General features: G+C 35.5%; 1 protein-coding gene across 1 annotated transcript; it reads left to right on the top strand.

Annotated features, from left to right (window-relative positions):
* The first annotated feature begins 1,236 nt into the window (after positions 1-1,236).
* On the top strand, positions 1,237-2,778 carry LOC149207595 (uncharacterized). Its single transcript, XM_089393919.1, has 2 exons — positions 1,237-1,332; positions 1,873-2,778. Exon 2 carries the CDS (start codon positions 2,057-2,059, stop codon positions 2,651-2,653), a length of 597 nt encoding a protein of 198 aa, XP_089250045.1. The 5' UTR covers positions 1,237-1,332; positions 1,873-2,056; the 3' UTR covers positions 2,654-2,778.
* Positions 2,779-23,295: the final 20,517 nt, after the last annotated feature.

Genomic DNA, 23,295 nt, shown 5'->3' with positions numbered 1-23,295 from the left:
CCTTTTATAACTACAAAATATATACGAGAAAAACCTCAAAAACGAAGGCATCATGGCGATATCAATTTTTGTGTACATTTCAATTCACCGCTAAAAAATTTAGAGACCAATGATTCAGCAGAATCGCCGTCTGGGACAGAACCAAGAATAAAAATCAACCGATTAGAAAAGGAGAAAGGCCTCTCCTCCGCTTCTCGGGATTTACAGTTAAAGGAGTCAGATGTAGTATATATGTATGTTTACGACCGACCCAGCACAGACCAAGAGTTTGCCAATTTTCGGTGTATTAATGAAGTGGCAATAGTTTCCAACGCATTTGTTATCCACTTTGTACTGAGAGGACGAAAACTTCCCAGTTTTCTCCATTGATTATTTTCTTGGATCCTCAAATAGGCTGAGTCTCCGCCAGATTCCGTCACCACGCTCATTTCGCTCTCCATTATCTCCAACTCTAGAAGGTTTTTTTCCAGTGATTATGAACCCCAATCCTTCGACATAACTTCATCCTGCGTCCGCTGCCATCTGCTCTCTGAGATCCCCATGGCCAAAGAGTTTAATTCGGTCATAGCGCTCTCGACGTCATCATATTGCCTGTTTTCTGTGGAGCACAAAGCTTTCATTGCTTCGTTCATTGTCTGCTCTTGAGTTTTATCTCTGGCAGACCGAATTTGAAGGGCGAGGTCATGATATTCTATCATCTGCAACTTCATTAACAAAACAACACTGAACAGGAATCAATATGCAAAAGAGCGGGCCGGCCTTTTTGAAAATATTTGAAATGACCGCGAGAGATGCAACTATGAATTTTTTCCGGTTGACGGAGCTCTGAAGGAATTCAAATGTGGTTGCTGAAATATAGATGAGCGCTGAATTTTGAGCGGTTAAATTCAAATTTGAATTCGAATTCAAATGGACTCGTTATTTGAATAACATTAATGCCGTGATTACTATCAGTACATCGGAGCGCACTACTTGCATTGATTACGCTGAACCGTGGAGCTTCCCGGAGTTGGAGTGACGGAGCTCCCAGAAAATGCGTGTACATATCATGATAGGTCATAGGTCATGGTATCACGCATGGATATGGGTCCAAAACATGCATCCAAAACTGTCCTTACGGTGCATTAATAAATCTATAGAGGTGGAAATAGGCACTAAAATCCCTTAAGCAAGCATTAAATAATTTGTTTAAATAAATGACCTGAATCGTACTGAACACCCTTGTGAAATCCTAATCAGGAATCCTGGCACCCAATATTGTTGCCTTGCAGCCGTTCCTCAGCTTCGAGCTATAGGTGTTCACAAATCGATTCCTCGCGGTGTCTGTCCCTGGTAAGTTAACTACTCATATATGCTAGACATTTTTGTTATATCACTAGCATAGACTATGCTGTCTGTTCAGTTGAAGGTATGGAAACCCCTGTTAACCAATAACCTGTCTTCCCATCGCCAATTAATTCTCCCACTGCCACTGCCACTGCCATTCACCTCAACACCCCACATAACATTCCTCAATTTCTGCTCCCGAACCGCACCCTCATCTACAACTCCACCACACAGGGGTCTTGTCACAGATTTTCTCATCAACAAATGCGGTTTATCAGAGGAAGAAATTACAAAAACCTTTAGACATCGCACTGAGTTTCTTAGCACAAAATCCAGCCGGATTTCAGAAGAAATTTTGGAGCTATTAAATGGGTATGGTTTCACTACCCCTGCCCAGATTCGAAAGGTGTTTCTTTCCAACCCTCGGTTCTTTTTTCGCCATGCCAAAAAAAACATACAGTCCAAACTCATCCTCCTTGGGACTTACATGAAAGAAGAGGATATATGCAAACTCATGTGTACTAATTCAAATATTTTTACTTGCAGTGAAGAAAGGATTAAATCTTCGATTTTACTGATACAAAAATTGGGTGTTGAGGGTGAAACATTATCAAAATTATTGGCCAGACAGCCCCGTTTGCTCTCATATTCACCTGAAAGGGTCATAGAAACATTTAAACTGGCCGAAGATTTGGGGCTTAACAAGGGATCCAAGACGTTTGTAGCTGCTATGCGTTCTATTTTGGGAGTAAGTAAAGAAAACGCAGAAAGAAAATTGCAGTGTTTGAGCAGTGTTGGTTTCTCACAAAAACAAGCTTCAGAAATATTCAAACGGTGCTCGTTTCTTTTTGGGTTGTCAGAGGAAAAGGTGAAGAATCGGGTGGACTTTCTTGTCAAATCTATGGGTATTCCATTGGATAATATTGTTAAGAATCCAGCTCTGATCAGCTACAGTTTGGAGAAGAGGTTGATTCCTCGGTTACGAGTAATGGAGGCATTGAAGTCCATGCAATTGTTGAATACAGAGTTGAATTGTCGTATATTTTTCTTGACAGAAAAATGCTTCTTGGAGAAATATATAAATAAAAATGCCCACTCTTCAATTCTGTTGGATATTTACCATAGTGGGAAAGTTGATCTTCAACAAGGAGACGCTCAGTGTATGTGTCTGAGCCAACAAAAAGTTGCACTGTTTGTCGAAGTTCCTCGACAGCTTCAATATGAATTTTCCTGTAGGCCTTTTGTTTTAAAAATTCTGTTCCTTGGCTATAAAACCCTGTTAAAGGAGTTTTATATTGAAGGGATATTCATGAATCTTATTTTATAAGAGTTTTATCTCATCCTTCGGCACAGGAAGCCTATAAGGGGATTTTTTCTTTTATGTCAATGTCATACAGCTGCCAGTGAAGATTTTTAAGGAGGAGATTTAAAAATAGGAGGGGTTCAATACTATGGCTGCATTCTTTTTAGTGGAAGCTACAACTTACTTTGCTTTCCGTCCTCCATTTCCTTTAATTGGGTAATTAGACTTAGACATGACAAAGGTACATAATAGTATATGTTGATTTGTTATTAATACAGTTCCCTCTGTTGTTTGTTGCTAACACTTGCATTTATAACTTGCTATTTTAGGTAACAGTTTGAACTGCCTTTGAGTGTGTATGTGCCTTTTCATCTAACACCTCTTATGTTTGTAAAACAAGAAATATCGATGTGGAAATATTGCCAATTCTTTGTTAAAATATTCAGGATTCGGTTCATGATGTTAAGTAGGTAGCCCGCTTGTAATTTACAATGTTTGGTTCATTTGTTTGATGTAATGGTTAATATCCTTATCACTCTGTGTATGTATTTTATTTAGAAAGCAGGTTCTCTGATCGATGTTAGAACTTTTTATAATTCCCTATCATCCTTGGACACAATATTGTAGTTTTTTTTTTTTGGCAATTTCTTATCATATTGGGACACTTTAATTTCTTATCATATTGGGACACTTTTTTTAAATCGATATTATATAGAGGCATATTCAAATTTGAATTATTCATTTGTATGATTCAAAAAGAGTTTTGTTTTTATATTACAGGAGAAAAGTTGCACAATACACAAACACTGCTTGCAAGGTGTAAAGTCTTTCTGTTATGATAGTAGATTGGTCACTGAAGTTCACTTTGTCTTTCTTGCCACCATAATATTTTTGAACATGCCAAATGCCTTTACAACATACTAAACCAAAAACAGGGGTGGCAATCTCCTAACTGCTATTGGCCTCACTAAGCCTATTTCTTATATTAGCCAAAAATAGAAGACCAAACTGACCAAGATTCCAAAAAAAAAAGCAACAAACAAGCCAAATGCTATTACAACATACTCCACTAAAAATAAGAGCAAAAACCTCCTAGTTGCCACTGGTCGTGCTAGACCTGTTTTTTATATTGGTTGAAAACAAATTGAGATTCCAAGGACAAAAACGAGGGATTACACAGGATGGCGGGTGTTTTCTTGGTCAGGCTAAAACATTAAGAGGATTATTCCTTACGACTAGGAAGGAAACCTTATGCAACAAGAACGAAGAAAGCAAGTAAATCAATCAATTTAGTGAGTTATATAACCAAATCATGGAAGAAATGTGATTAGTGTGAATGCCTAAATTAGCACCCTTATGAAAGTCCAAACCATGGTGCTATGGAGGTAAGCAGATTTGAGAAATGCACCCTGACATTTATTTGGTAATGGACATAGTGCTCATTGATGCGTTGGATGCATGGGAATTGCTCTTATTTCAAAAGTGGGCCATTGATCTTGGAGGAAGCATTGTTTGGTAATGGACATAGTGCTCATTGATGTTTTGGACGCATGGGAATTGCTCTTATTTCAAAAGTGGGCCATTTAAGGAAGCATTTGGATAGATCTATTTGATGCCCACTGTGCCCACTTTGCAGGGCACTATTTTCATCTTGCACGGGAAGCCAGTGAGAAAATATCATGTAATCTCTTGAAAATAAACTGGCTTGTTATGAAGATGGTTTCGAATCATCCATCGTACTTGCAACAGAAGTAGTTCCTCATAAAGACGGCAACAACATTTGAAAGATGGACTTCGATGTGGCCAAATCCCGTATGGGTGCAAATATTGTATGTACTTCCCTTAAAGATAAATTTTTCATGTTATGTTTTTTTGTTTGGAATTTAAAGTAACTAACAATGTAATAGAATATTTGATATGGAACACTTGGTTTGAATTTGGCCAAGGATTTTGGAATTACAATTTGAATGTGTTTGGTGATTTTGACTTAATAGTTCTTCAAACAAAGGGTCAATTTGCATGTTCAAATGAAAGATTGAAAAAATACATGAATGTAGTATGAGATGCCCTGGAATGGTTTGCTACATTATTTTTGGAAGCAAAACCAAGAAAATTAAATTAAAAAGTCAATGTACTGGCTGTCTTTGCCTAACACTCTAGCTTTGTGAAGATTTGATGGAAGAGAATTATAAATCAGCTCTAAAACTTCAATGTCAGAGAATTTGGGCAGTAACATTTTTGGTGTTGTTGTTGGAGAGGGAGATCAACCCAAGGTTGTTGGGTAAGTTTTCTTCAATTTGTATCTTGATTTTCTTAAGTGGTCTTCAAGGCTGGTTTATAGTGGAAAACTCACTGTAGCTCTCAAATATAAGGGTTGGGTTTGCATTAGTGATTAAAAAGAAGTCATGGACATGCTGCTCAAGGGTAGGTTGTCCTATTGGATTTATAAATATAATTAATTATAAAAGTAAAAATCTCAATTATAATAAATACTAGGAATGAAAAGTGTCACAAAACATTTGAAGAAATTTATTGAAATGTTCACCAATGAACTCATGGATTAATAAAACACTGTTTGAATAATTGAATTGGACTTTCAAAGCCTTTTTAATTAATGCATACTCTTAACATCCTTGTTGACATAGTCATATTACGTAATCAATTGGAATCCATTGCTCCTTTGAAATAAGGAGACCTAGAGGGTCTTCTTTGTAGTGGTGTTGTGAGGACGATTAGGAAGATCTTCCTGATTTGTCGAGTTGTGAGGATGATTACGAAGATTTCCCTAATTTGTGGAGTTGTGATGAGGCAGACTTGTAGTCATTGCATTCTTTTGTGTTGTTGTCATTTTGAAAAAATACATGTGATTAATTTTATTTTAGTTGATAAGAAGTTCTATAAAGACTATGTTCCTCAAAATATAGGGTTGAGTTCTAGTTTCTTCATTTAAATTGCAATGGGATTTTAAAGTCTTAAAATTTCTTATATTAAGATTTAAAATTTCCTACATTATGAAGAGGGAATAATTCCACTGAAAACCCACCAATCAACAAAGAAGACGACACTTGATTTTTTTGAAAGTTATCCTCATGTGACATGGGAATTTGTTCCAAACTTACAGATTTTAAAAATTACTTGATAAGACAGTTAATAATGTTGTAATGATTATAAGCCTTATATTGGACCTTTCATCTTTGCAACATACTCCTTTGTCTGGAAAATAACCTAGGTGGCATTAATCCTCCGCCTAGCCTAAGCAGACTACAATTTTGTTCGGAAAACAATAGAAACTCCGACATGATTTTTAGAAAATCTAGTGGAAATTTTTGAAAATTTCGGTTACAATAGTTAAGCTTCAGATTTGGGTTCCTCAGGGGGTTCTTGATGGTGCTAGATCCATTTCCTCCATCAAAAAAATGATTTAAACATTTCCATAGTTGGATTTCTTAAAAAAATTCACTAGATTTCGGCAATAAATTCGCTGTCCAAGCAAAATTGTGACCTCATTAGATAACTCTTTAATCCTCACTTATCGATTAACAAACATTGTGGTGGCCTTAGTTTCCCCATGCATCCTCTCATATTTGGAGTGTGGGAAACATAGCGAGAGGGAGTCGTGAAACATTGCAAATTGCTACATGGGAGCGAATATTTTTCCCACAAACAAGGGGGTCTCATGCACTAATTTATTGTTTGACTTAGCCACAAACTTAAAATTAAATTATTATTATTATTATTAATTAAAATCTCATTTGTACAAATAAACATAAAGTTATTTAATAAAAAATAGTGTATAAGATGGCAAGGTCAGGTGGTCTTGGCGTCGTCCCTACAACACTCTCGATATGACATGTGGACTTGGGGTGCAATGTCATATACCATGGGTTAGAAATATGGTCACGTTGACATGATAATAAATACAAATTTTTCAAGGGACCCTAACTTGGTTTTTTGAATCAAGAATGAGATAAACATGTATATTGTCAAAAATCTCTTGACGAGCAAAAGGTGTTGGTAGCCTTAGAAATGGGGTTCGAGTAGAGTGGAAGAAGAAAAATTTTAAAACCTCATCTCCTTAAGGTAACCAAGGAAGTTGGGTGTGTCACACCCATAGGCTATGTTGCTTTCTAGCTTCATCTACTAAGTGATGACACAAATTGTCCCAAAATGTCACCGAAATTCATAACCAACAATTCTTCCCTTCCAACCCTCTAAAAGAGAAATAAGAGCTTCTCAAAAGGTTAATCCCAAGGTAAAACATGACACCATCTACTAAGCGATGACACAAATTGTCCCAAAATGTCACCGAAATTCATAACCAACAATTCTTCCTTTCCAACCCTCTAAAAGAGAAACAAGAGCTTCTCAAAAGGTTAATCCCAAGGTAAAGCATGACATGATGACAATGTGTATAATTAGATAGCACAAACCCCAATATTCCTGAGAAATAAGTCCAAGCTCCAAATAAAAGTTATAACGCGACATTTCCTTGAAAATCCGGCAGTGATATTGAAATCGAAGTTTGATAACTAGTTTCTGCACAATGAAAGCGTCATTTTCATGCTGAATCATGCAGTTAAAAAACCATTTTAACTCAACAAATCATGATTTATCTCAATTTCTTCTGCTCCGTCACCAGAATCTCAGTCGCATTATAGACAACTCCTAAAAGTTATACATTTCCTTAAAATACCTGTAGAGAGAAATATTTATCTATCACCGTCAAATCCTAATATAAAGTTAACATTAGCTTTTAGGATTAAAAAGTCACAAGGTATTTTACGCTAATAAAATTAACTTTTATTTAAATATAATTCAACAACTCTCACTAAAGAAATTCTTAAGTAAGAAGTGAGTCACAACCTCAACCCCTCATGTCTCCTGAGTAAATATGAGTAAAATGTCTCATGTCCAAATTCTTGGTTACTTACCCATGGCCACGTTCAATACAATGCACCTATAAAATTGACCAAAATTTCAATTCTCCTCAACTAAAAAAATAATAAATAAATTGTAAAATTACTTTAAATTTATAAAACTAAAATAATATTTTGGGAGTTCATAATCCTAACCAATAATCAAATCATATATCTTAATATCCTACTTTATACATTATTATATACTTTATTACAAAGTAAAGAATTATTAATCATACCTCACGTTCCTAAACCCTCGTAATGCCTTCCCTTACCGAGCCTGGTTGAAATCCTTTAAGCAAGCATTAAATAATTGTTTATATAAATGACCTGAATCGCACTGGAACACCCTCGTGAAATCCTAATCAGGAATCCTGGCACGCAATATTGTTGCGTTGCTGCCGTTCCCCAGCTTTGAGCTATAGGTGTTCACAGATCGATTCCTCGCGGCGTCTGTCTCTGGTAAGTTAACTACTCATCTGCGAGACATTTTGTTATATCAATAGCATAGACTATGCTTTCTGTTCAGTTGAAGGTATGGAAACCCCTGTTAACCAACAACCTGTCATCCCATCGCCAATTAATTTTCCCACTGCCACTGCCACTTCCATTCACCTCAACAGCCCACATAACATTCCTCAATTTCTGTTCCCGAAACGCACTCTCATCTACAACTCCACCACACAGGGGTTTTGTCACAGATTTTCTCATCAACAAATGCGGTTTATCTGAGGAAGAAATTACAAAAACCTTTAGACATCGCACTGAGTTTCTTAGCAGAAAATCCAGCCGGACTGCAGAAGAAATTTTGGAGCTATTAAATGGGTATGGTTTCACTACCACTGCCCAGATTCGAAAGGTGGTTCGTTCCAACCCGTGGTTATTTTTTCGCTATGGCAAAAAAAACATACAGTCCAAACTCACCCTCCTTGGGACTTACATGAAAGAAGAGGATATATGCAAACTCATATGTACTAATTCAAGTTTTTTGACTAACAGTGAAAAAAGGATTAAATCTTCAATTTTACTGATACAAAAATTGGGTGTTGAGGGTGAAACATTATCAAAATTATTGGTCAGAGAGCCCCGTTTCCTCACATATTCACTTGAAAGGGTCATAGAATCATTTAAACTGGCCGAAGATTTGGGGCTCAACAAGGGATCCAAGATGTTTGTAGCTGCTTTGCGTTCTATTTCGGGATTAAGTAAAGAAAACGCAGAAAGAAAATTGCAGTGCTTGAGCAGTGTAGGTTTCTCACAAAAACAAGCTTCAGAAATATCCAAACGGTGGCCGTTTGTTTTTGGGTTGTCAGAGGAAAAGGTGAGGAATCAGGTGGACTTTTTGGTCAAATCTATGGGTATTCCATTGGATAATATTGTTAAGAATCCAGCTCTGATCAGCTACAGTTTGGAGAAGAGGTTGATTCCTCGGTTACGAGTAATGAAGGCATTGAAGTCCATGCAATTGTTGAATACAGAGTTGACTTGTCGTATATTTTTCTTAACAGAAGAATGCTTCTTGGAGAAATATATAAATAAGAATGCCCACTCTTCAGTTCTGTTAGATATTTACCATAGTGGGGAAGTTGATCTTCAACAAGGAGACGCTCATTGAATGTGTCTGAGCCAACAAAAAGGTGCACTGTTTGTCGAAGTTCCTCGACAACTTCAATATGAATTTTCCTTTACGCCTTTTGTTTTAAAAATTCTGTTCCTTGGCTATAAAACCCTGTTAAAGGAGTTTTATATTGAAGGGATATTCATGAATCTTATTTTATAAGAGTTCTATCTCATCCTTCGGCACAAGAAGCGTATAAAGGGATTTTTTCTTTTATGTCAATGTCATACAGCTGCAGTGAAGCTTTTTAAGAAGGAGTGAGGGGTTCAATACTAGCTGCATTCTTTTTAGTGGAATCTACAACTTACTTTCCTAGCTGCATTCTTTTATGTCAATGTCATACAGCTGCCAGTGAAGCTTTTTAAGAAGGAGATTTAAAAATAGGAGGGGTTCCATACTATGGCTGCATTCTTTTTAGTGGAAGCTACAACTTACTTTCCTTCCCGTCCTCCATTTCCTTTAATTGGGTAAATAGACTTAGACATGACAAAGGCACATAATAATAGATGTTGATTTGTTATTAATACAGTTCCCTCTGTTGTTTGTTGCTAACACTTGCATGTATAACTTGCTATTTTAGATAACAGTTTGAACTGCCTTTGAGTGAGTATGTGCCTTTTCATCTAACACCCCTTATGTTTGTAAAACAATAAACCTGGTTATTCACTCATATGATGTGGAAATATTGCCAGTTCAGAACTGTTAAAATATCCAGGATTCGATTCATGATGTTAAGCAGGTAGCCCGCTTGTGATCTACAATGTCTGGTTCATTTGTTTGATGTAATGGTTAATATCCTTATCTCTCTGTGTCTTTATTTTATTTAGAAAGCAGGTTCTCTGATCCATGTTAGTACTTTTTATAATTCCCTATCATCCTTGGACACAATATAGTTTTGTTTTTTTGGCAATTTTTTTTTGGGACACCTTTTTTTGATATTTTTAGGCATATACTTATTCATTTGCATGACACCCAGGAAATAGTGTATTAAATCTATATTATGGATGTATAAACAAATTTGAAATCTTCATTTCTATGGTTACGCAGACCAAATATTGTAAATGACATCCTAGGTTATTTGTGTATTCTTTGTGCCCAAGTTTCCTTGGATGAATGGATGAATGCGTGGACACCTCATATTATTGTTGTAGTATGTAGCAATGTTGTGAACATCGATAATGGGATAAAATCGGCAAGGGTTCGGAAAACCAAAAAATTGTAAAAATCAGGAAAATATCGGTAAACATTGGCAAAATTAAGATACCACAAAAAATCGGTAAACATCGTCTAGGCCAAAAAATCGTGATTTCGAGATAAAATCGGGATGTTCGCAACACTGGTATATAGTGTAGATTTTCCATCTTTTGATGATGTTCAAAAATAGTTCAATAAAATAACATTAACTATACTGTGAAATATAGTTTGTATGGGCCGTGGGTGGCTTTTATTAAAGGATTATTGACATAACTTGAAGGATGATGTTATTATCAACTTCCATTTGGTTTATACATACACTGACTATTATTCATAGTTCTCCAAAATGAAAGAGTTTTGTTTTTATATTACAAGAGAAAAAGTGCACAATACACAAAAACTGCTTGCAAGGTGTAAAGTTGTTGCACAATACACAAAAAACTGCTTGCAAGGTGTAAAGTTGTTGCACAATACACAAAAACTACTTGCAAGGCGTAAAGTCTTTCTGTTATGATAGTACACTGGTCACTAAGGTTCACTTTGTCTTTTTCTTGCCATCATAATATTTTTGAACATGCCAAATGCCCTTACAACATACTAAACCAAAAACAGGGGTGGCAATCTCCTAACTGCTACTGGCCTCACTAGACCTATTTCTTATATTGGCTGAAAATAGAAGACCAAACTGACCAAGATTCCAAAGCAAAAAGCAACAAACAAGCCAAATGCCATTACAACATACTCTACGAAAAATAAGAGTAAAAATCTCCTAGTTGCCATTGGTCGTGCTAGACCTATTTTTTATATTGGTTGAAAACATGACTACTAAGGTTATAAATTGAATTGATTGAAATTCCAAGGACAAAAACGAGGGATTACACAAGATGGCGGGTGTTTTCTTGGTCAGGTTAAAACAATAAGAGGATTTTGCCTTATGACTAGGAAGGAAACTTTATGCAATGAGAACAAAGAAAGCAAGTAAATCAATCAATTCAATTAGTTATACAATCAAATCACGAAAGATATGCGATTGGTGTTAATGCTTAAATTAGCACCCTTATGAAAGTCCAAACCGGGTGCTATGGAGGTAAGCAGATTTGAGAAATGCACCTTGACATTTGTTTGGTAATGGACATAGTGGTCATTGATGCTTTGGATGCATGGGAAATGCTCTTATCTCAAAAGTGGACAATTGATCTTGGAGGAAGCATTTGGATAGATATATCTGATGCCATTGTGCCCACTTTCTAGGGTACTATTTACATTTTGCACCGAGAACCGATGAAAAAAATATCATGTAGAAGATCCAGGATCTCTTGAAAATACACTGGTTTGCTATGAAGATGGTTTCGAATCATCAATTGTGCTAGTGGTTCCTCATAAAGACAACAACAACATTTGAAAGATGGACTTCGATGTGGCCAAATCCCAATAGGTATGGGTGCAAATATAAATAAAGATAAATTTTCATGTTATGTTTTTTTGTTTGGACTTTGAAGTAACTAACAATGTTATAGAATATTCAATATGGAACACTTTTACTTGTTTTGAATTTGGCTAATGATATTGTTACTTGTTAAGAAACTCAAGATACTTGTTCTAAATTTTTACATTTTCCATATGAAATCCAACGATGCGGGAACCACTCTCAAACAACTTGCAACAATAGTGATAATGCCAAAAATTTAAAGTAAATGGAAGAAAAATAGGGCATTTTCATCTCTTTACTTTAAGAATTTAACATTTTCACTAATGACATAGCATTACTAGGGCCCTAAGGTTAAATGTTAGGCTTCCCCACTCATAAATTATTGTTTTTAGGCAAAATTAAGGGGGATGCCCAAATGTCCCCCTCTTTTTGAGGTAGATGGCCAAAAGCACTCTTTTTGGAGAAACACGTCCTCCACATTGCAAAAACGCTTGCCTTATGTTTCCGTAAAATTCCCCAAAAGGACATGGGGAAACCTTTCCCATGCATCCTCTTATCTTTGGAGTGTGGGAATAAAAAGCGAGAGGGACCCGTGGAACATTGCAAATTGCTACATGGGAGCGGATATTTTTCCCACAAACAAGGGGGTCTCATACACTAATTTATTGTTCAACTTGGCCATAACCTTAAAATTAAATTATTATTATTATTAATTAAAATCTCATTTGTACAAATAAACATAAAGTTATTTAATAAAAAATAGTGTATAACATGGCAAGGTCAAGTGGCCTTGGTGTTGTTCCTACAACACTCTCGATATGACACGTGGACTTGGGGTGCAATGTCATATACCATGCATTAGAAATATGGTCACATTGACATGGTAATAAATGCAAAATTTCTAAGGGACTCTAACTTGGTTTTTCGAACTAAGAATGGGATAAACATGTATATTGTCAAAAAGCTCTTGACGAGCAAAAGGTGTTGGTAGCTGTGTTGGTAGCTTTAGAAACAGGGTTCGAGTAGAGTGGAAGAAGCAAAATTTTAAAACCTCATCTCCTTGAGGTAACCAAGGAAGTTGGGTGTGTCACACCCATAGGCTATGTTGCTTCCTAGCTTCATCTACTCAACAATGACACAAACTGTCCTAAATTGTCACCGAAATTCATAACCAACAATTCTTCGCTTGCAACCCTCTAAAAGAGAAACAAGACCTTCTCAAAAGGTTAATCCTACTCAACAATGACACAAATTGTCCTAAATTGTCACCAAAATTCATAACCAACAATTCTTCGCTTCCAACCCAATGTAAAACATGACACGATGATAATGTGCATAACTAGGTAACGCAAATCCCAATATTCTTCACGGATAAGTCCAAAACTCCTAATAAAAGTTATCTATTTCCTTAAAATAGGTGTAAAGGGAAATCAAACTTAACTCATCACTAAATTAAATCCTATAATATACTCGCTCCGAAGGTCATCTCATACACTCCTAGGGTTAAAAATTCACTCTATACTTTACAGTAATAAAAATTAACTTCTACTTAAATATAATTCTAAATGCAACTCTCACTGAAAAAATCCTTAAGTAAGAAGTCAGCCACAACTTCAACCAATTCTTAAGTAAAAAATAAGCCACAACTTCAACCCTTGGGAGCTCACTTCACAAATTGTAAAAATCTAAAAAAAAATGTGAGTAGAATGTGTCATGTTCAGATACACCTATAAATTACAGTGAGAAAGGTTAAAATTGACCCAAATTTCATTTCTCCTCAACTAAAATATAATAAATAAATTGTAAAGTTACTTTAAATTTACAAAACTAAAACAATATGTTTGGAAGTTAATAATCATCACTCACCAATAATCAAATCATTTAACTCAATATGACAAATTAAAGTATTATTAATCATACCTCACCTTCGTAAAGCCTCGTAATACCTTACCTTACCCGAGCCTGCTTGTAGTGTATGATGGTTCAAATCCTTTAAGCAAGCATTAAATAATTGTTTAAATAAATGACCTGAATCGCACTGGAACACCCTCGTGAAACCCTAATCAGGAATCCTGGCACCCAATATTGTTGCCTTGCAGCCGTGTTCACAAATCGATTCCTCGCGGTGTCTGTTCCTGGTAAGTTAACTACTCATATATGCGAGACATTTTTGTTATATCAATGGGCTCGTCCAGCCGGAGGAATTGCCCTGCTCGCTCGGACAGGTTAAGAGTGGCTGGAATCCAGGTAAAAAATTTTGAAATTTTTTGTAGGGATAGTGTTTGAAATGTGTTTTTATGGTGGAAATAGATTCAGCACATTTCAAACACCTAAAAAATAAAAAAAATATAAAAAAAATGCTTCCAATGCATAAAGTCTTTTTGTTATCATAGTGGAATGAAGTTCACTTTGTCTTTCTTGTCATCATAATATATCTGAACATGCTAAATGTCGTTACAACATACTAAACCAAAAACAGGGGTGGGAATCTCCTAACTGCCACTAGCCACACTAGACCTATTTCTTATATTGGCTGAAAATAGAAGACCTAGCTGACCAAGATTACAAAGACAAGCAACAAACGGGCTAGATGCCATTAGAACACACTCTACCAAAAATACTATTGAGATTATAAATCGAATTGATTGAGGTTTCAAGGACAAAAACAAGTGATGACACAGGGTGGTGGGTATTTTCTTGGTCGGGCTAAAACAATAAGAGGATTCTGCCTTATGGCAAAGAAGAAAACTTTGTGCAACGAGAATGAAGAAAGCAAGTAAATCAATTAATTTAATGAGTTATACAATCAAATCATGCAAAAGAATGTGATTAATGTGATTAGTGGTAATGCCTAAATTAGCACCTTTATGAAAGTCCTAACCACAATGCCATGGAGGTAAGCAGACTTGAGAAATGCACCCCGATATTTGCTTGGTAATGGACATAGTGGTCATTGATGCTTTGGATGCACGAGGAAATGCTCTTATCTCAAAAGTGGGTCATTGATCTTGGAGGAAGCATTTAGATAGATTTGTCTTATGCCATTGGCACTTTTTTCATCTTGCACTGAGAACCAATGAGAGAATATCATGTAGAAGATTCAAGATCTCTTGAAAATAAATTGGTTTGCTATGAAGATGGCTTCGAATCATCCATTTTGCTTGCAACAAAAGTAGCTCCTCATAAAGATGACAACAACATTTGAAAAATGGACTTCAATGTGGCCAAATCCCAAGTAGGTATGGGTGCAAATATTGTATTCACTTCTCTAAAGATAATATTTCATGTTATTTTTTTTGTTTGGAATTTGAACCAACAATGTAGTAGAATATGGTAATGTTGCAAACATCGACATCGGGATAAAATCAACAAGGGTCTGAAAAAACCAAAAAATCGTGAAAAAATATCGATAGAAAGTTGGCAAACATCAGCTAGGCCAAAAAATGTGAAATCGAGATAAAATCGCAATAAAATTGAGATGTTTGCAACATTGGAATATGTAACACTTTTACTTGGTTTGAATTTGGCTAAGGATTTTGGAATTAACATTTTGAATGTTATTGGTGATTTTGACCTAATAGTTCTTCAAACAAAGCGTCAATTTGCATGTTAAACTGAAAGATTGAAAAATACATGAATGTCGTATGGAATGCCATGGAATGATTTGGTACATTATCTTTGGAAGCAAAACCAAGAAAATTAAATTAAAAGGTCGATTACTAGTTATGTTTGCCTTAACACTCTAACTTTGTGAAGATTTGATGGAAAAATAAAATTAGAAATTATCTTTAAAACTTCAATGTTAGATAATTTGGGTAGTAACTTTTTTGGTGGTGTGGTTGGAGAGAAAGTTCATCCCCTAGGTTGTTGGGTAAGTTTTCTCCAATTTGCATCTTGAGTTTTCTTAAGTGGTCTTCAAGGATGGTTTATAGTGGAAAACTCACAATAGGTCATAGATATAAGGGTTGGGCTTGCATCAATGATTAAAAAGAAGTCTTGGACATGCTACACAAAGGTAGGTTGTCCTATTGGATATATATATATATTAGGAATAAAAAACCTCAATTTATGATGAATACTAAGAAAGAAAAGCCTTCACAAACATTTGAAGAAACTTATTAAAATGTTCACGATGAACTCATGGATTAGTATAAAAAACTATTTGAAAAATTGAATTGGACCTTCAAAACCTTTTTAATTAATGCATATTCTAAACATCCTTGTTGACATAGTCATATTGCTTAATCAAATGGAATCCATTCATGATTGAAATTGGAGACCTAGAGGGTCTCCTTTGTAGTGGTGTTGTGAGGACGATTGGGAAGATTTTCCTAATTTTGGAGTTGTGATGAAGCAAACTTGTAGCCATTGTGTTCTTCTATTGTGTTATCATTTTGGGAAAATATATGTGATTAATTTTTTTTAGTTGATAAGAATTTCTATAAAGACTATGTTCCCAAAAAATAGGCGGGAGTTCTAGTTTCTTCATTTAAATTGCAATGGGATTTTAAAGTCCTAAAATTTCCTATATTAAGATTTGAAATTTCCTACATTAGGGTGAATGGTAAGTTTCACTTAAAACCCACCAACCAAGAAAGAAGATGACACTTGAATTCTTTGAAAGTTATTCTCACGCGACATTTGAATTTGTTCCAAATTATAGATTTTAAAAGTCACTTGATAATATAGTGAATGCTATTGTAATGAATATAAGCCTTAGATTGGACCACGTAGTCTAAACAAGCCACAATTTCGCCTCGAAAACAATAGAAATTTTGGGATAATTTTTAGAAAAACTTGTACAATTTTTTGAAAATCTGGGTTACAATTGTCAAACTTAAGGATTTTGGGTGCCCCAGGGGTTCTTGATGGCGTTGAATCCATTTGTGCCATCAAAAAAAATATTTAAACATTGCAACATCCAGATTTTTTGAAAATATTTTCGTCGGATTTTGGTGAGAAATTTGTTGCTTGGGCGACATTGTGGCCTCAGCAGAGAACGCCATATTGGACCTTTCACCTCTGCAATGGACTCAGTCTGGAAAATTAGGCAGCCTTAATCCTCACTTATCGATTAAAACAAACATTGTGGTGGCCTCAGTCGACCTCGATGTGCAAGGTATATTGCATCCATATATATATGGATTTTTGTGTATATAACGTTTACCATGTAACGTATGATGTTGCATGTGCCTGAACGCTGATGTAATGCTAATATGGAACAGAGGGTGTATGCATATATACATGCAAGGGTGTGTGTATATATCATGTGCATGCAAGTGCTCATGCATGGTGGCTTATATAAATATGAACCTATGCTTATGTCATAGGAGACAATGCCAAGGGATTTTCTCCCACATGAAATCAAGCCATTGAGGTCATGAGATATGAGTTCAAAAGTCAATACCATCAACATCTAGGTATAAAGGGTTCGATGATCTTGATAAAATGTTAGTTCGATATCAACATACATGATAGAACCTTGAAAATTGTTTAGCTTGTTGGATTTTGAGTGAGATCTAAATTTTTATATTTTCCATATGAAATCCAATGATGTTGGAACCACTCTCAAACATCCCGAAACAATAGCGATAATGTTAAAAAATTAAGTAAATGGAAGAAAAGTAGGGCATTTTCGTATCTTTACTTTAAGAATTTAACATTGTCATTAATGACATAGAAATACAAGGGCCCTAAGGTTGAATGTTAGGCTTCTTCTCTGATACATTATTGTTTTTAGGAAAAATTCAAGGGGAATGCCCAAATGTCACCCTTTTTTTGAGGGGGGCATCCACAAACACTCTTTGGGGAAATGCATCCTCCGCATTGGGGAAATGCTCGCCCTTTCTTTCTTGAAGTTTTCCCAAAAAAGGGACATGGGGAAATGTTTCCCCATGAATCCTACCGTCTTGGGAGTGTGGGAAACATGGGGAGGGGGGTCTGTGGAACACTGCAAATTGCTATGTGGATGAGGATCTTTTCCCCACAACCAAGGGGGTCTCATGCACTAATTTATTGTTTGGTTTAGTCGTGACCTTAAAATTAAACTATTATTATTATTATTCGACTTAATTTTAAAACTCATTTATACAAATAAACATAAATTAATTTAATTCAAATTAGTATATGACATGGTAAGGTTAGGTGGTCTTGTTGTTGTTTTAACAACACTCTTGATGTGACGGTTGGACTTGAGGTGCAATGTCATTTACCATGTATTAGCAATACGGTCATGTTGACATGGTACTAAATATGAAATTTTCAAGGGACAATCATTTGGTTTCCTGACTAAGAATGGGATAAAAATGTATATCTTCAAAAAGCTCTTGACGAGCAAAAGGTGTTGGTAGCCTTAGAAATGGGGTTCAAGAAGAGTGGAAGAAGCAAAATTTTAAAGCCTCATCTCCTTAAGGTAACCAAGGAAGTTGGGTGTGTCACACCCATAGGCTATTTTGCTTCCTAGCTTCATCTACTTAGCAATGTGTTTTGAAGACTTATCCCTCTTGCGGACAAGAGCGATCTCCATAGATCTCAGAAAAATCTAGTAACAAACAACTAGGAACTTCTACCTTTCCGTAGATTACGATTGACTGAAACAAACAATATGATAGAGGTCACTTACCATTTAATCGAAATACCTGATGAAGTTTCTTTCAGAGATTTTGACCATTCGCTTCTCTTCAATGCTTTAGAAATCTTTCCAATGCTTCCCACATCTTTTCCATGATGTCTTGAAGGTGATCTGCATAGATAGAAACATACACAAGATCAAAGCATTCAATATATAACATAAGAGATCAATGAACTAATTAACTAAATCATATATCATACATCGATCAATATGCAATCATAAACCTATGTGGGTGATCAAGGAATCCCACAAATTGTATCAACAAAGACATAATTGAGAAATAACAGTTTCTTTAATATTAATAAAATGGATAATAGACTTATAACCTTGAAGCCTTCTTGTTGTAAATCCCTTCCCACAATCTCCAACCCTCTCGCTCCTGACCTATTTCTGCTACATAAGCCTACTTCCAACAATCCTCCTCAATCCTCAAGCCTGTGTTAGATTTATAGGCTAAGAGTGGGAAATTTGTGATCCATTTCCCAAGGGATGAGATCCACTAATGGTGGGATAGGGGTTCCACAAAGAGAGAGTAACTCCATGATGGGAGGGATCAAGGTTGAATACTAGCATCCATTTGAAGCTTGTTAGTTGGGATAGATACGACTAATAATGCTTCTAGACTTTACTTTTTATTTTTACATTCGTTAAGTCATGTGCGTAGATCACAGTGTAAGACAGAGTGCACTTATGCACAATTTCTAATGGACCTTTTTGCGTATGTGTAGAGATTGACTAGGGCACTGTGCAGGAAGCCAAAAACAAGATTTTGAGCCATGGGATCCAGGAATCTCACTCTCTTTGGGATAGTTTGGGTTGTATCCTTGCAAGGGGATGCTTCAGAACACATTTATGGATAGCGAAAGATCCAAACTGATGGTAATTTGCTTAATTTTACAAAATGACGTGTAACAGATTTCCCTATAAAGTGAAAAGTCAGAAAATATGTTTTGATGACTGAAATGATTTATCATGCCAAGGTTTGGGTTAGAGATTGCTACCAGAGACCTGAAACAATCAATCAAATGTTACAATGCAATATATAATCATCACTGAGGTAGGCATTCCCATACTCAAAGTATAAATGTCTCAAAGACCAGTACAAAAATACATATGAAGATCCATGTCAACAAAAGACAATGTGTGGACGTAGCCATCAATGGTTCTATGTTTACAATCATGAATATTTAATAACTCAAAGTAGCCTGGATGGATGAAACTAGACCTAGGGTCTTGATCTCCATCTCTCGATCCGTAGTACAAATCTAGCCATGCGAGTGAATGTCTCGTAGTCAAACATGGTAGAAACCACTCAATTACTGGTCAATGATGTGAATCGTTAACAAGTGCGAGAGAAACCACCAATAACGACAATAGATCTCAAGGTACTTCCAACACAATCTATGAAGTGTGAATAGACGTGTTGATGTCAAACACTCATAGAATCATTCGATCGAAGGTCAATGATGAGAACCTGTTTTCGAAGGCAAGAAACATGTGATTAAGGCATGCGGGCTCCAAGGTATTGAAGGTTTCTAGATCAACTTCCTAGATAGTGAGTTGAAGTCGATAGGAAGTGATCCATCGCAGGAGGGTCTACGACAAGAAAATCATGTCAAGTTTTGAAGAACAATAATTTGGAGCAATCTAGGACTAACTTAGGGATGGTCGATGCAATTGAAGGCTATTAATGACAAAGTAATTTGACTGAGGTTGGACTTCTCTTGAACATATCAAGACACGACATTATGACTTGGCAGAATTTGACTAAAAAATAATACCCAAACCAACTGAAAACTTTCAATGAGGTATGGTCAATTAGGAGACAAATGGATTTCCCAACACGGACACAAAAAGTGACTGGGTGTCATGTTCAAGAGCAACATACTGCCTTTTATAAAACCAAAACAAAGATTCTTTCCCACTTTTCCCCCACCATTACTAGCAAGTACCTCTTTATTTTTTACAAGCTCGAGGATGATAACATATGCTTTTCCTATAAGCTCATCCTTCAGATGATTACTTCGAAGTATTTTTAACAAACCCTAAGAAGGAGTGGTTTGGTCTCGCCATGCTTAATGAGTCCTGCACCATTTAGATTTTACGAGTTCAATGAAGGGGTAACTCGATGTCATTTTCATGTTTAATGAGTTTGAAAAGACAAAAAAAACTCGATCAACTCTTTCAACGTAAATTTTAACGAGTCTAGAGAAAGTAAAGCTCAGTGTTTTTTAGTTTTAGGGAGTCAAGAGAAAAACCTAAGTAAACTCCACAATGTCCTTTTTCCATAAATTGAGTCCCTCAAGCTTGAAAAATGGTAAAATAATGCAAGAGAGAACTTCGTTGACCATGATTAGTCAACGTCATAGGCGTGGAAATAGGCGTTGCCGATTTGAACCATCATACACTACATGCAGGCTCAGGTAGGGTAAGGTATTACGAGGGTTTACAAATGTGATTGTGAGGTATGATTAATAATACTTTAATTTGTCATAAAGTATATAATAATGTAAAAAGTAGCATATTGAGTTAAATGATTTGATTATTGGTGAGTGAGGATTATGAATTCTCAGAAATATTATTTAGTTTTGTAAATTTAAAGTAATTTTTATCAATTTAACCTCTCTCACCTTAATTTATAAGTGCAGTGCATCATGAGACATTCTATTCACATTTCTTTTAGATTTTCACAAGTTTGTAAGTGAGCTCCCTAGGGTTGAAGTTGTGACTAAGTTGTGGTTGATTTCTTATTTAAGAAATTTTTCAGTGAGAGTTGCATCTAGAATTATATTTAATTAAAAGTTAACTTTTATTAGTGTAAAGTACCGTGTGAATTTTTAACCCTAAGAGGGAATGAGATGACCTTGGGAGCTAGTGTATCATAAGATTTAACTTAGTGATGAGCTAAGTTCAATTTCCCTTTACACCTATTTTAAGGAAATAGATAAACTTTTATTAGGAGCTTGGACCTATCCGTGAGGAATATTGGGATTTGTGTTACCTAATTATGCAAATTGTCATCATATCATGTTTTACCTTGGATTAACCTTTTGAGAAGCTCTTGTTTCTCTTTTAGAGGGTTGGAAGCGAAGAATTGTTGGTTATGAATTTCGGTGACAATTTAGGACAGTTTGTGTCATTGCTAAGTAGATGAAGCTAGGAAGCAACATAGCCTATGGTGTGACACACCCAACTTCCTTGGTTACCTTAAGGAGATGAGTGTTTTAAAATTTTTCTTCTTCCACTCTACTCGAATGCTGTTTCTAAAGCTACAAAACCTTTTGCTCATCAAGAGCTTTTTGACAATATACATGTTTATCCCATTCTTAGTTCGAAAAACCAAGTTAGAGTCCCTTGAAAATTTTGTATTTATTACCATGTCAACGTGACCATATTTCTAATGCATGGTATATGACATTGCACCCCAAGTCCACGTGTCATATCGAGAGTGTTGTAGGAACAACACTGAGACCACTTGACCTTGCCATGTTATACACTAATTATTATTAAATAAATTTGTGTTTATTTGTACAAATGAGATTTTAATTAATAATAATAAACTTTAATTTTAAGATTATGGCTATGTCAAACAATAAATTAGTGCGAGTCGAGTCATTTATTTAAACAATTATTTAATGCTTGTTTAAGGGATATGAACCATCATACACTACAAGTGGGCTCGGGTCGGGGAAGGTATTACGAGGTTTTAGGAATGTGAGGTATGATTAATAATACTTTACTTTGTAATAAAGTATAAATAATGTATAAAGTAGGATATTGAGTTAAATGATTTGATTATTGGTTAGTGAGGGTTATGGACTCCAAAAATATTTATTTTAGTTTTGTAAATCTAAAGTAACTTTACCATTAATTTATTATATTAAATTTGGGTCAATTCTAACTTCTCTCCCTATAATTTATAGGTGCACTGCATTGAATGTGGCTATGGTTAAGTAACCAAGAATTTGAACATAAGACATTCTACTCACGTTTACTTTAGATTTTCACAAGCTTGTGAAGTGAGCTACCCGAGGGGTTGAGGTTGTGGCTAAATTCTTACTTAAGAATTTTTCAACGAGAGTTGCATCTAGAATTATATTAACTAAAAGTTACCTTTATTAGTGTAAACCTTGTGAAATTTTAACCCTAAGAGCTAATGAGATGACCTTTGGAGCGAGTAAGCTAAGTTTGATTTCCATCTACACCTATAAATAGATAAATTGTATTAGGAGCTTAGACCTATCCTTGAGGAAAATTGGGATTTGTGCTACCTAATTATGCACATTTTTACCTTGGGATTAACCTTTTGAGAAGCTCTTGTTTCTCTTTTAGAGGGTTGGAAGGGAAGAATTGTTGGTTATGAATTTCAGTGATATTTTGGGACAATTTGTGTCATTGCGGAGTAAATGAAGCCAGGAAGCAACATAGCCTACTGCGTGTGACACACCCAACTTCCTTGGTTACCTTAAGGAGATGAGATTGTAAAATTTTTCTTCTTCCACTCTACTCGAACCCTGTTTCTAAGGCTACCAACACCTTTGCTTGTCAAAGATTTTTGGCAATGTACAAATTATCCCATTCTTAGTTCAAAAAACCAAGTTAGGTTCCCTTGAAAATGTTGATATTATTACTATGTCAACGTGACCATATTTCTAACGCATGGTATATGACATTGCACCCAAGTCCACGTGTCATATAGAGAGTGTTGTAGAACAACACCAAGACCACCTGATCTTGCTATTTATCCACTAATTTATATTCAATTACTCTTATGTTATTTTTAACAATGATTCAAATTTAATTAATAATAATAAAATTTTATTTTAAGGTTGTGGCTAAGTCAAACAATCAATTAGTGCATGAGATCCCCTTGTTTGT

Source organism: Pinus tabuliformis, chromosome 1_2 (assembly GCF_031772625.1).
Source record: "Pinus tabuliformis cultivar Carrire ecotype Pingquan chromosome 1_2, CPIR1, whole genome shotgun sequence".
Lineage (NCBI taxonomy): Eukaryota > Viridiplantae > Streptophyta > Pinopsida > Pinales > Pinaceae > Pinus > Pinus tabuliformis.
Note: the sequence above shows the minus strand (reverse complement) of the source record. Positions and strands in the feature narration are given on the sequence as shown.

Coding starts and splice junctions, on each gene's coding strand:
- LOC149207595 (XM_089393919.1), top strand. CDS start 2,057: ATGCGTTCTATTTTGGGAGTAAGTAAAGAAAACGCAGAAAGAAAATTG.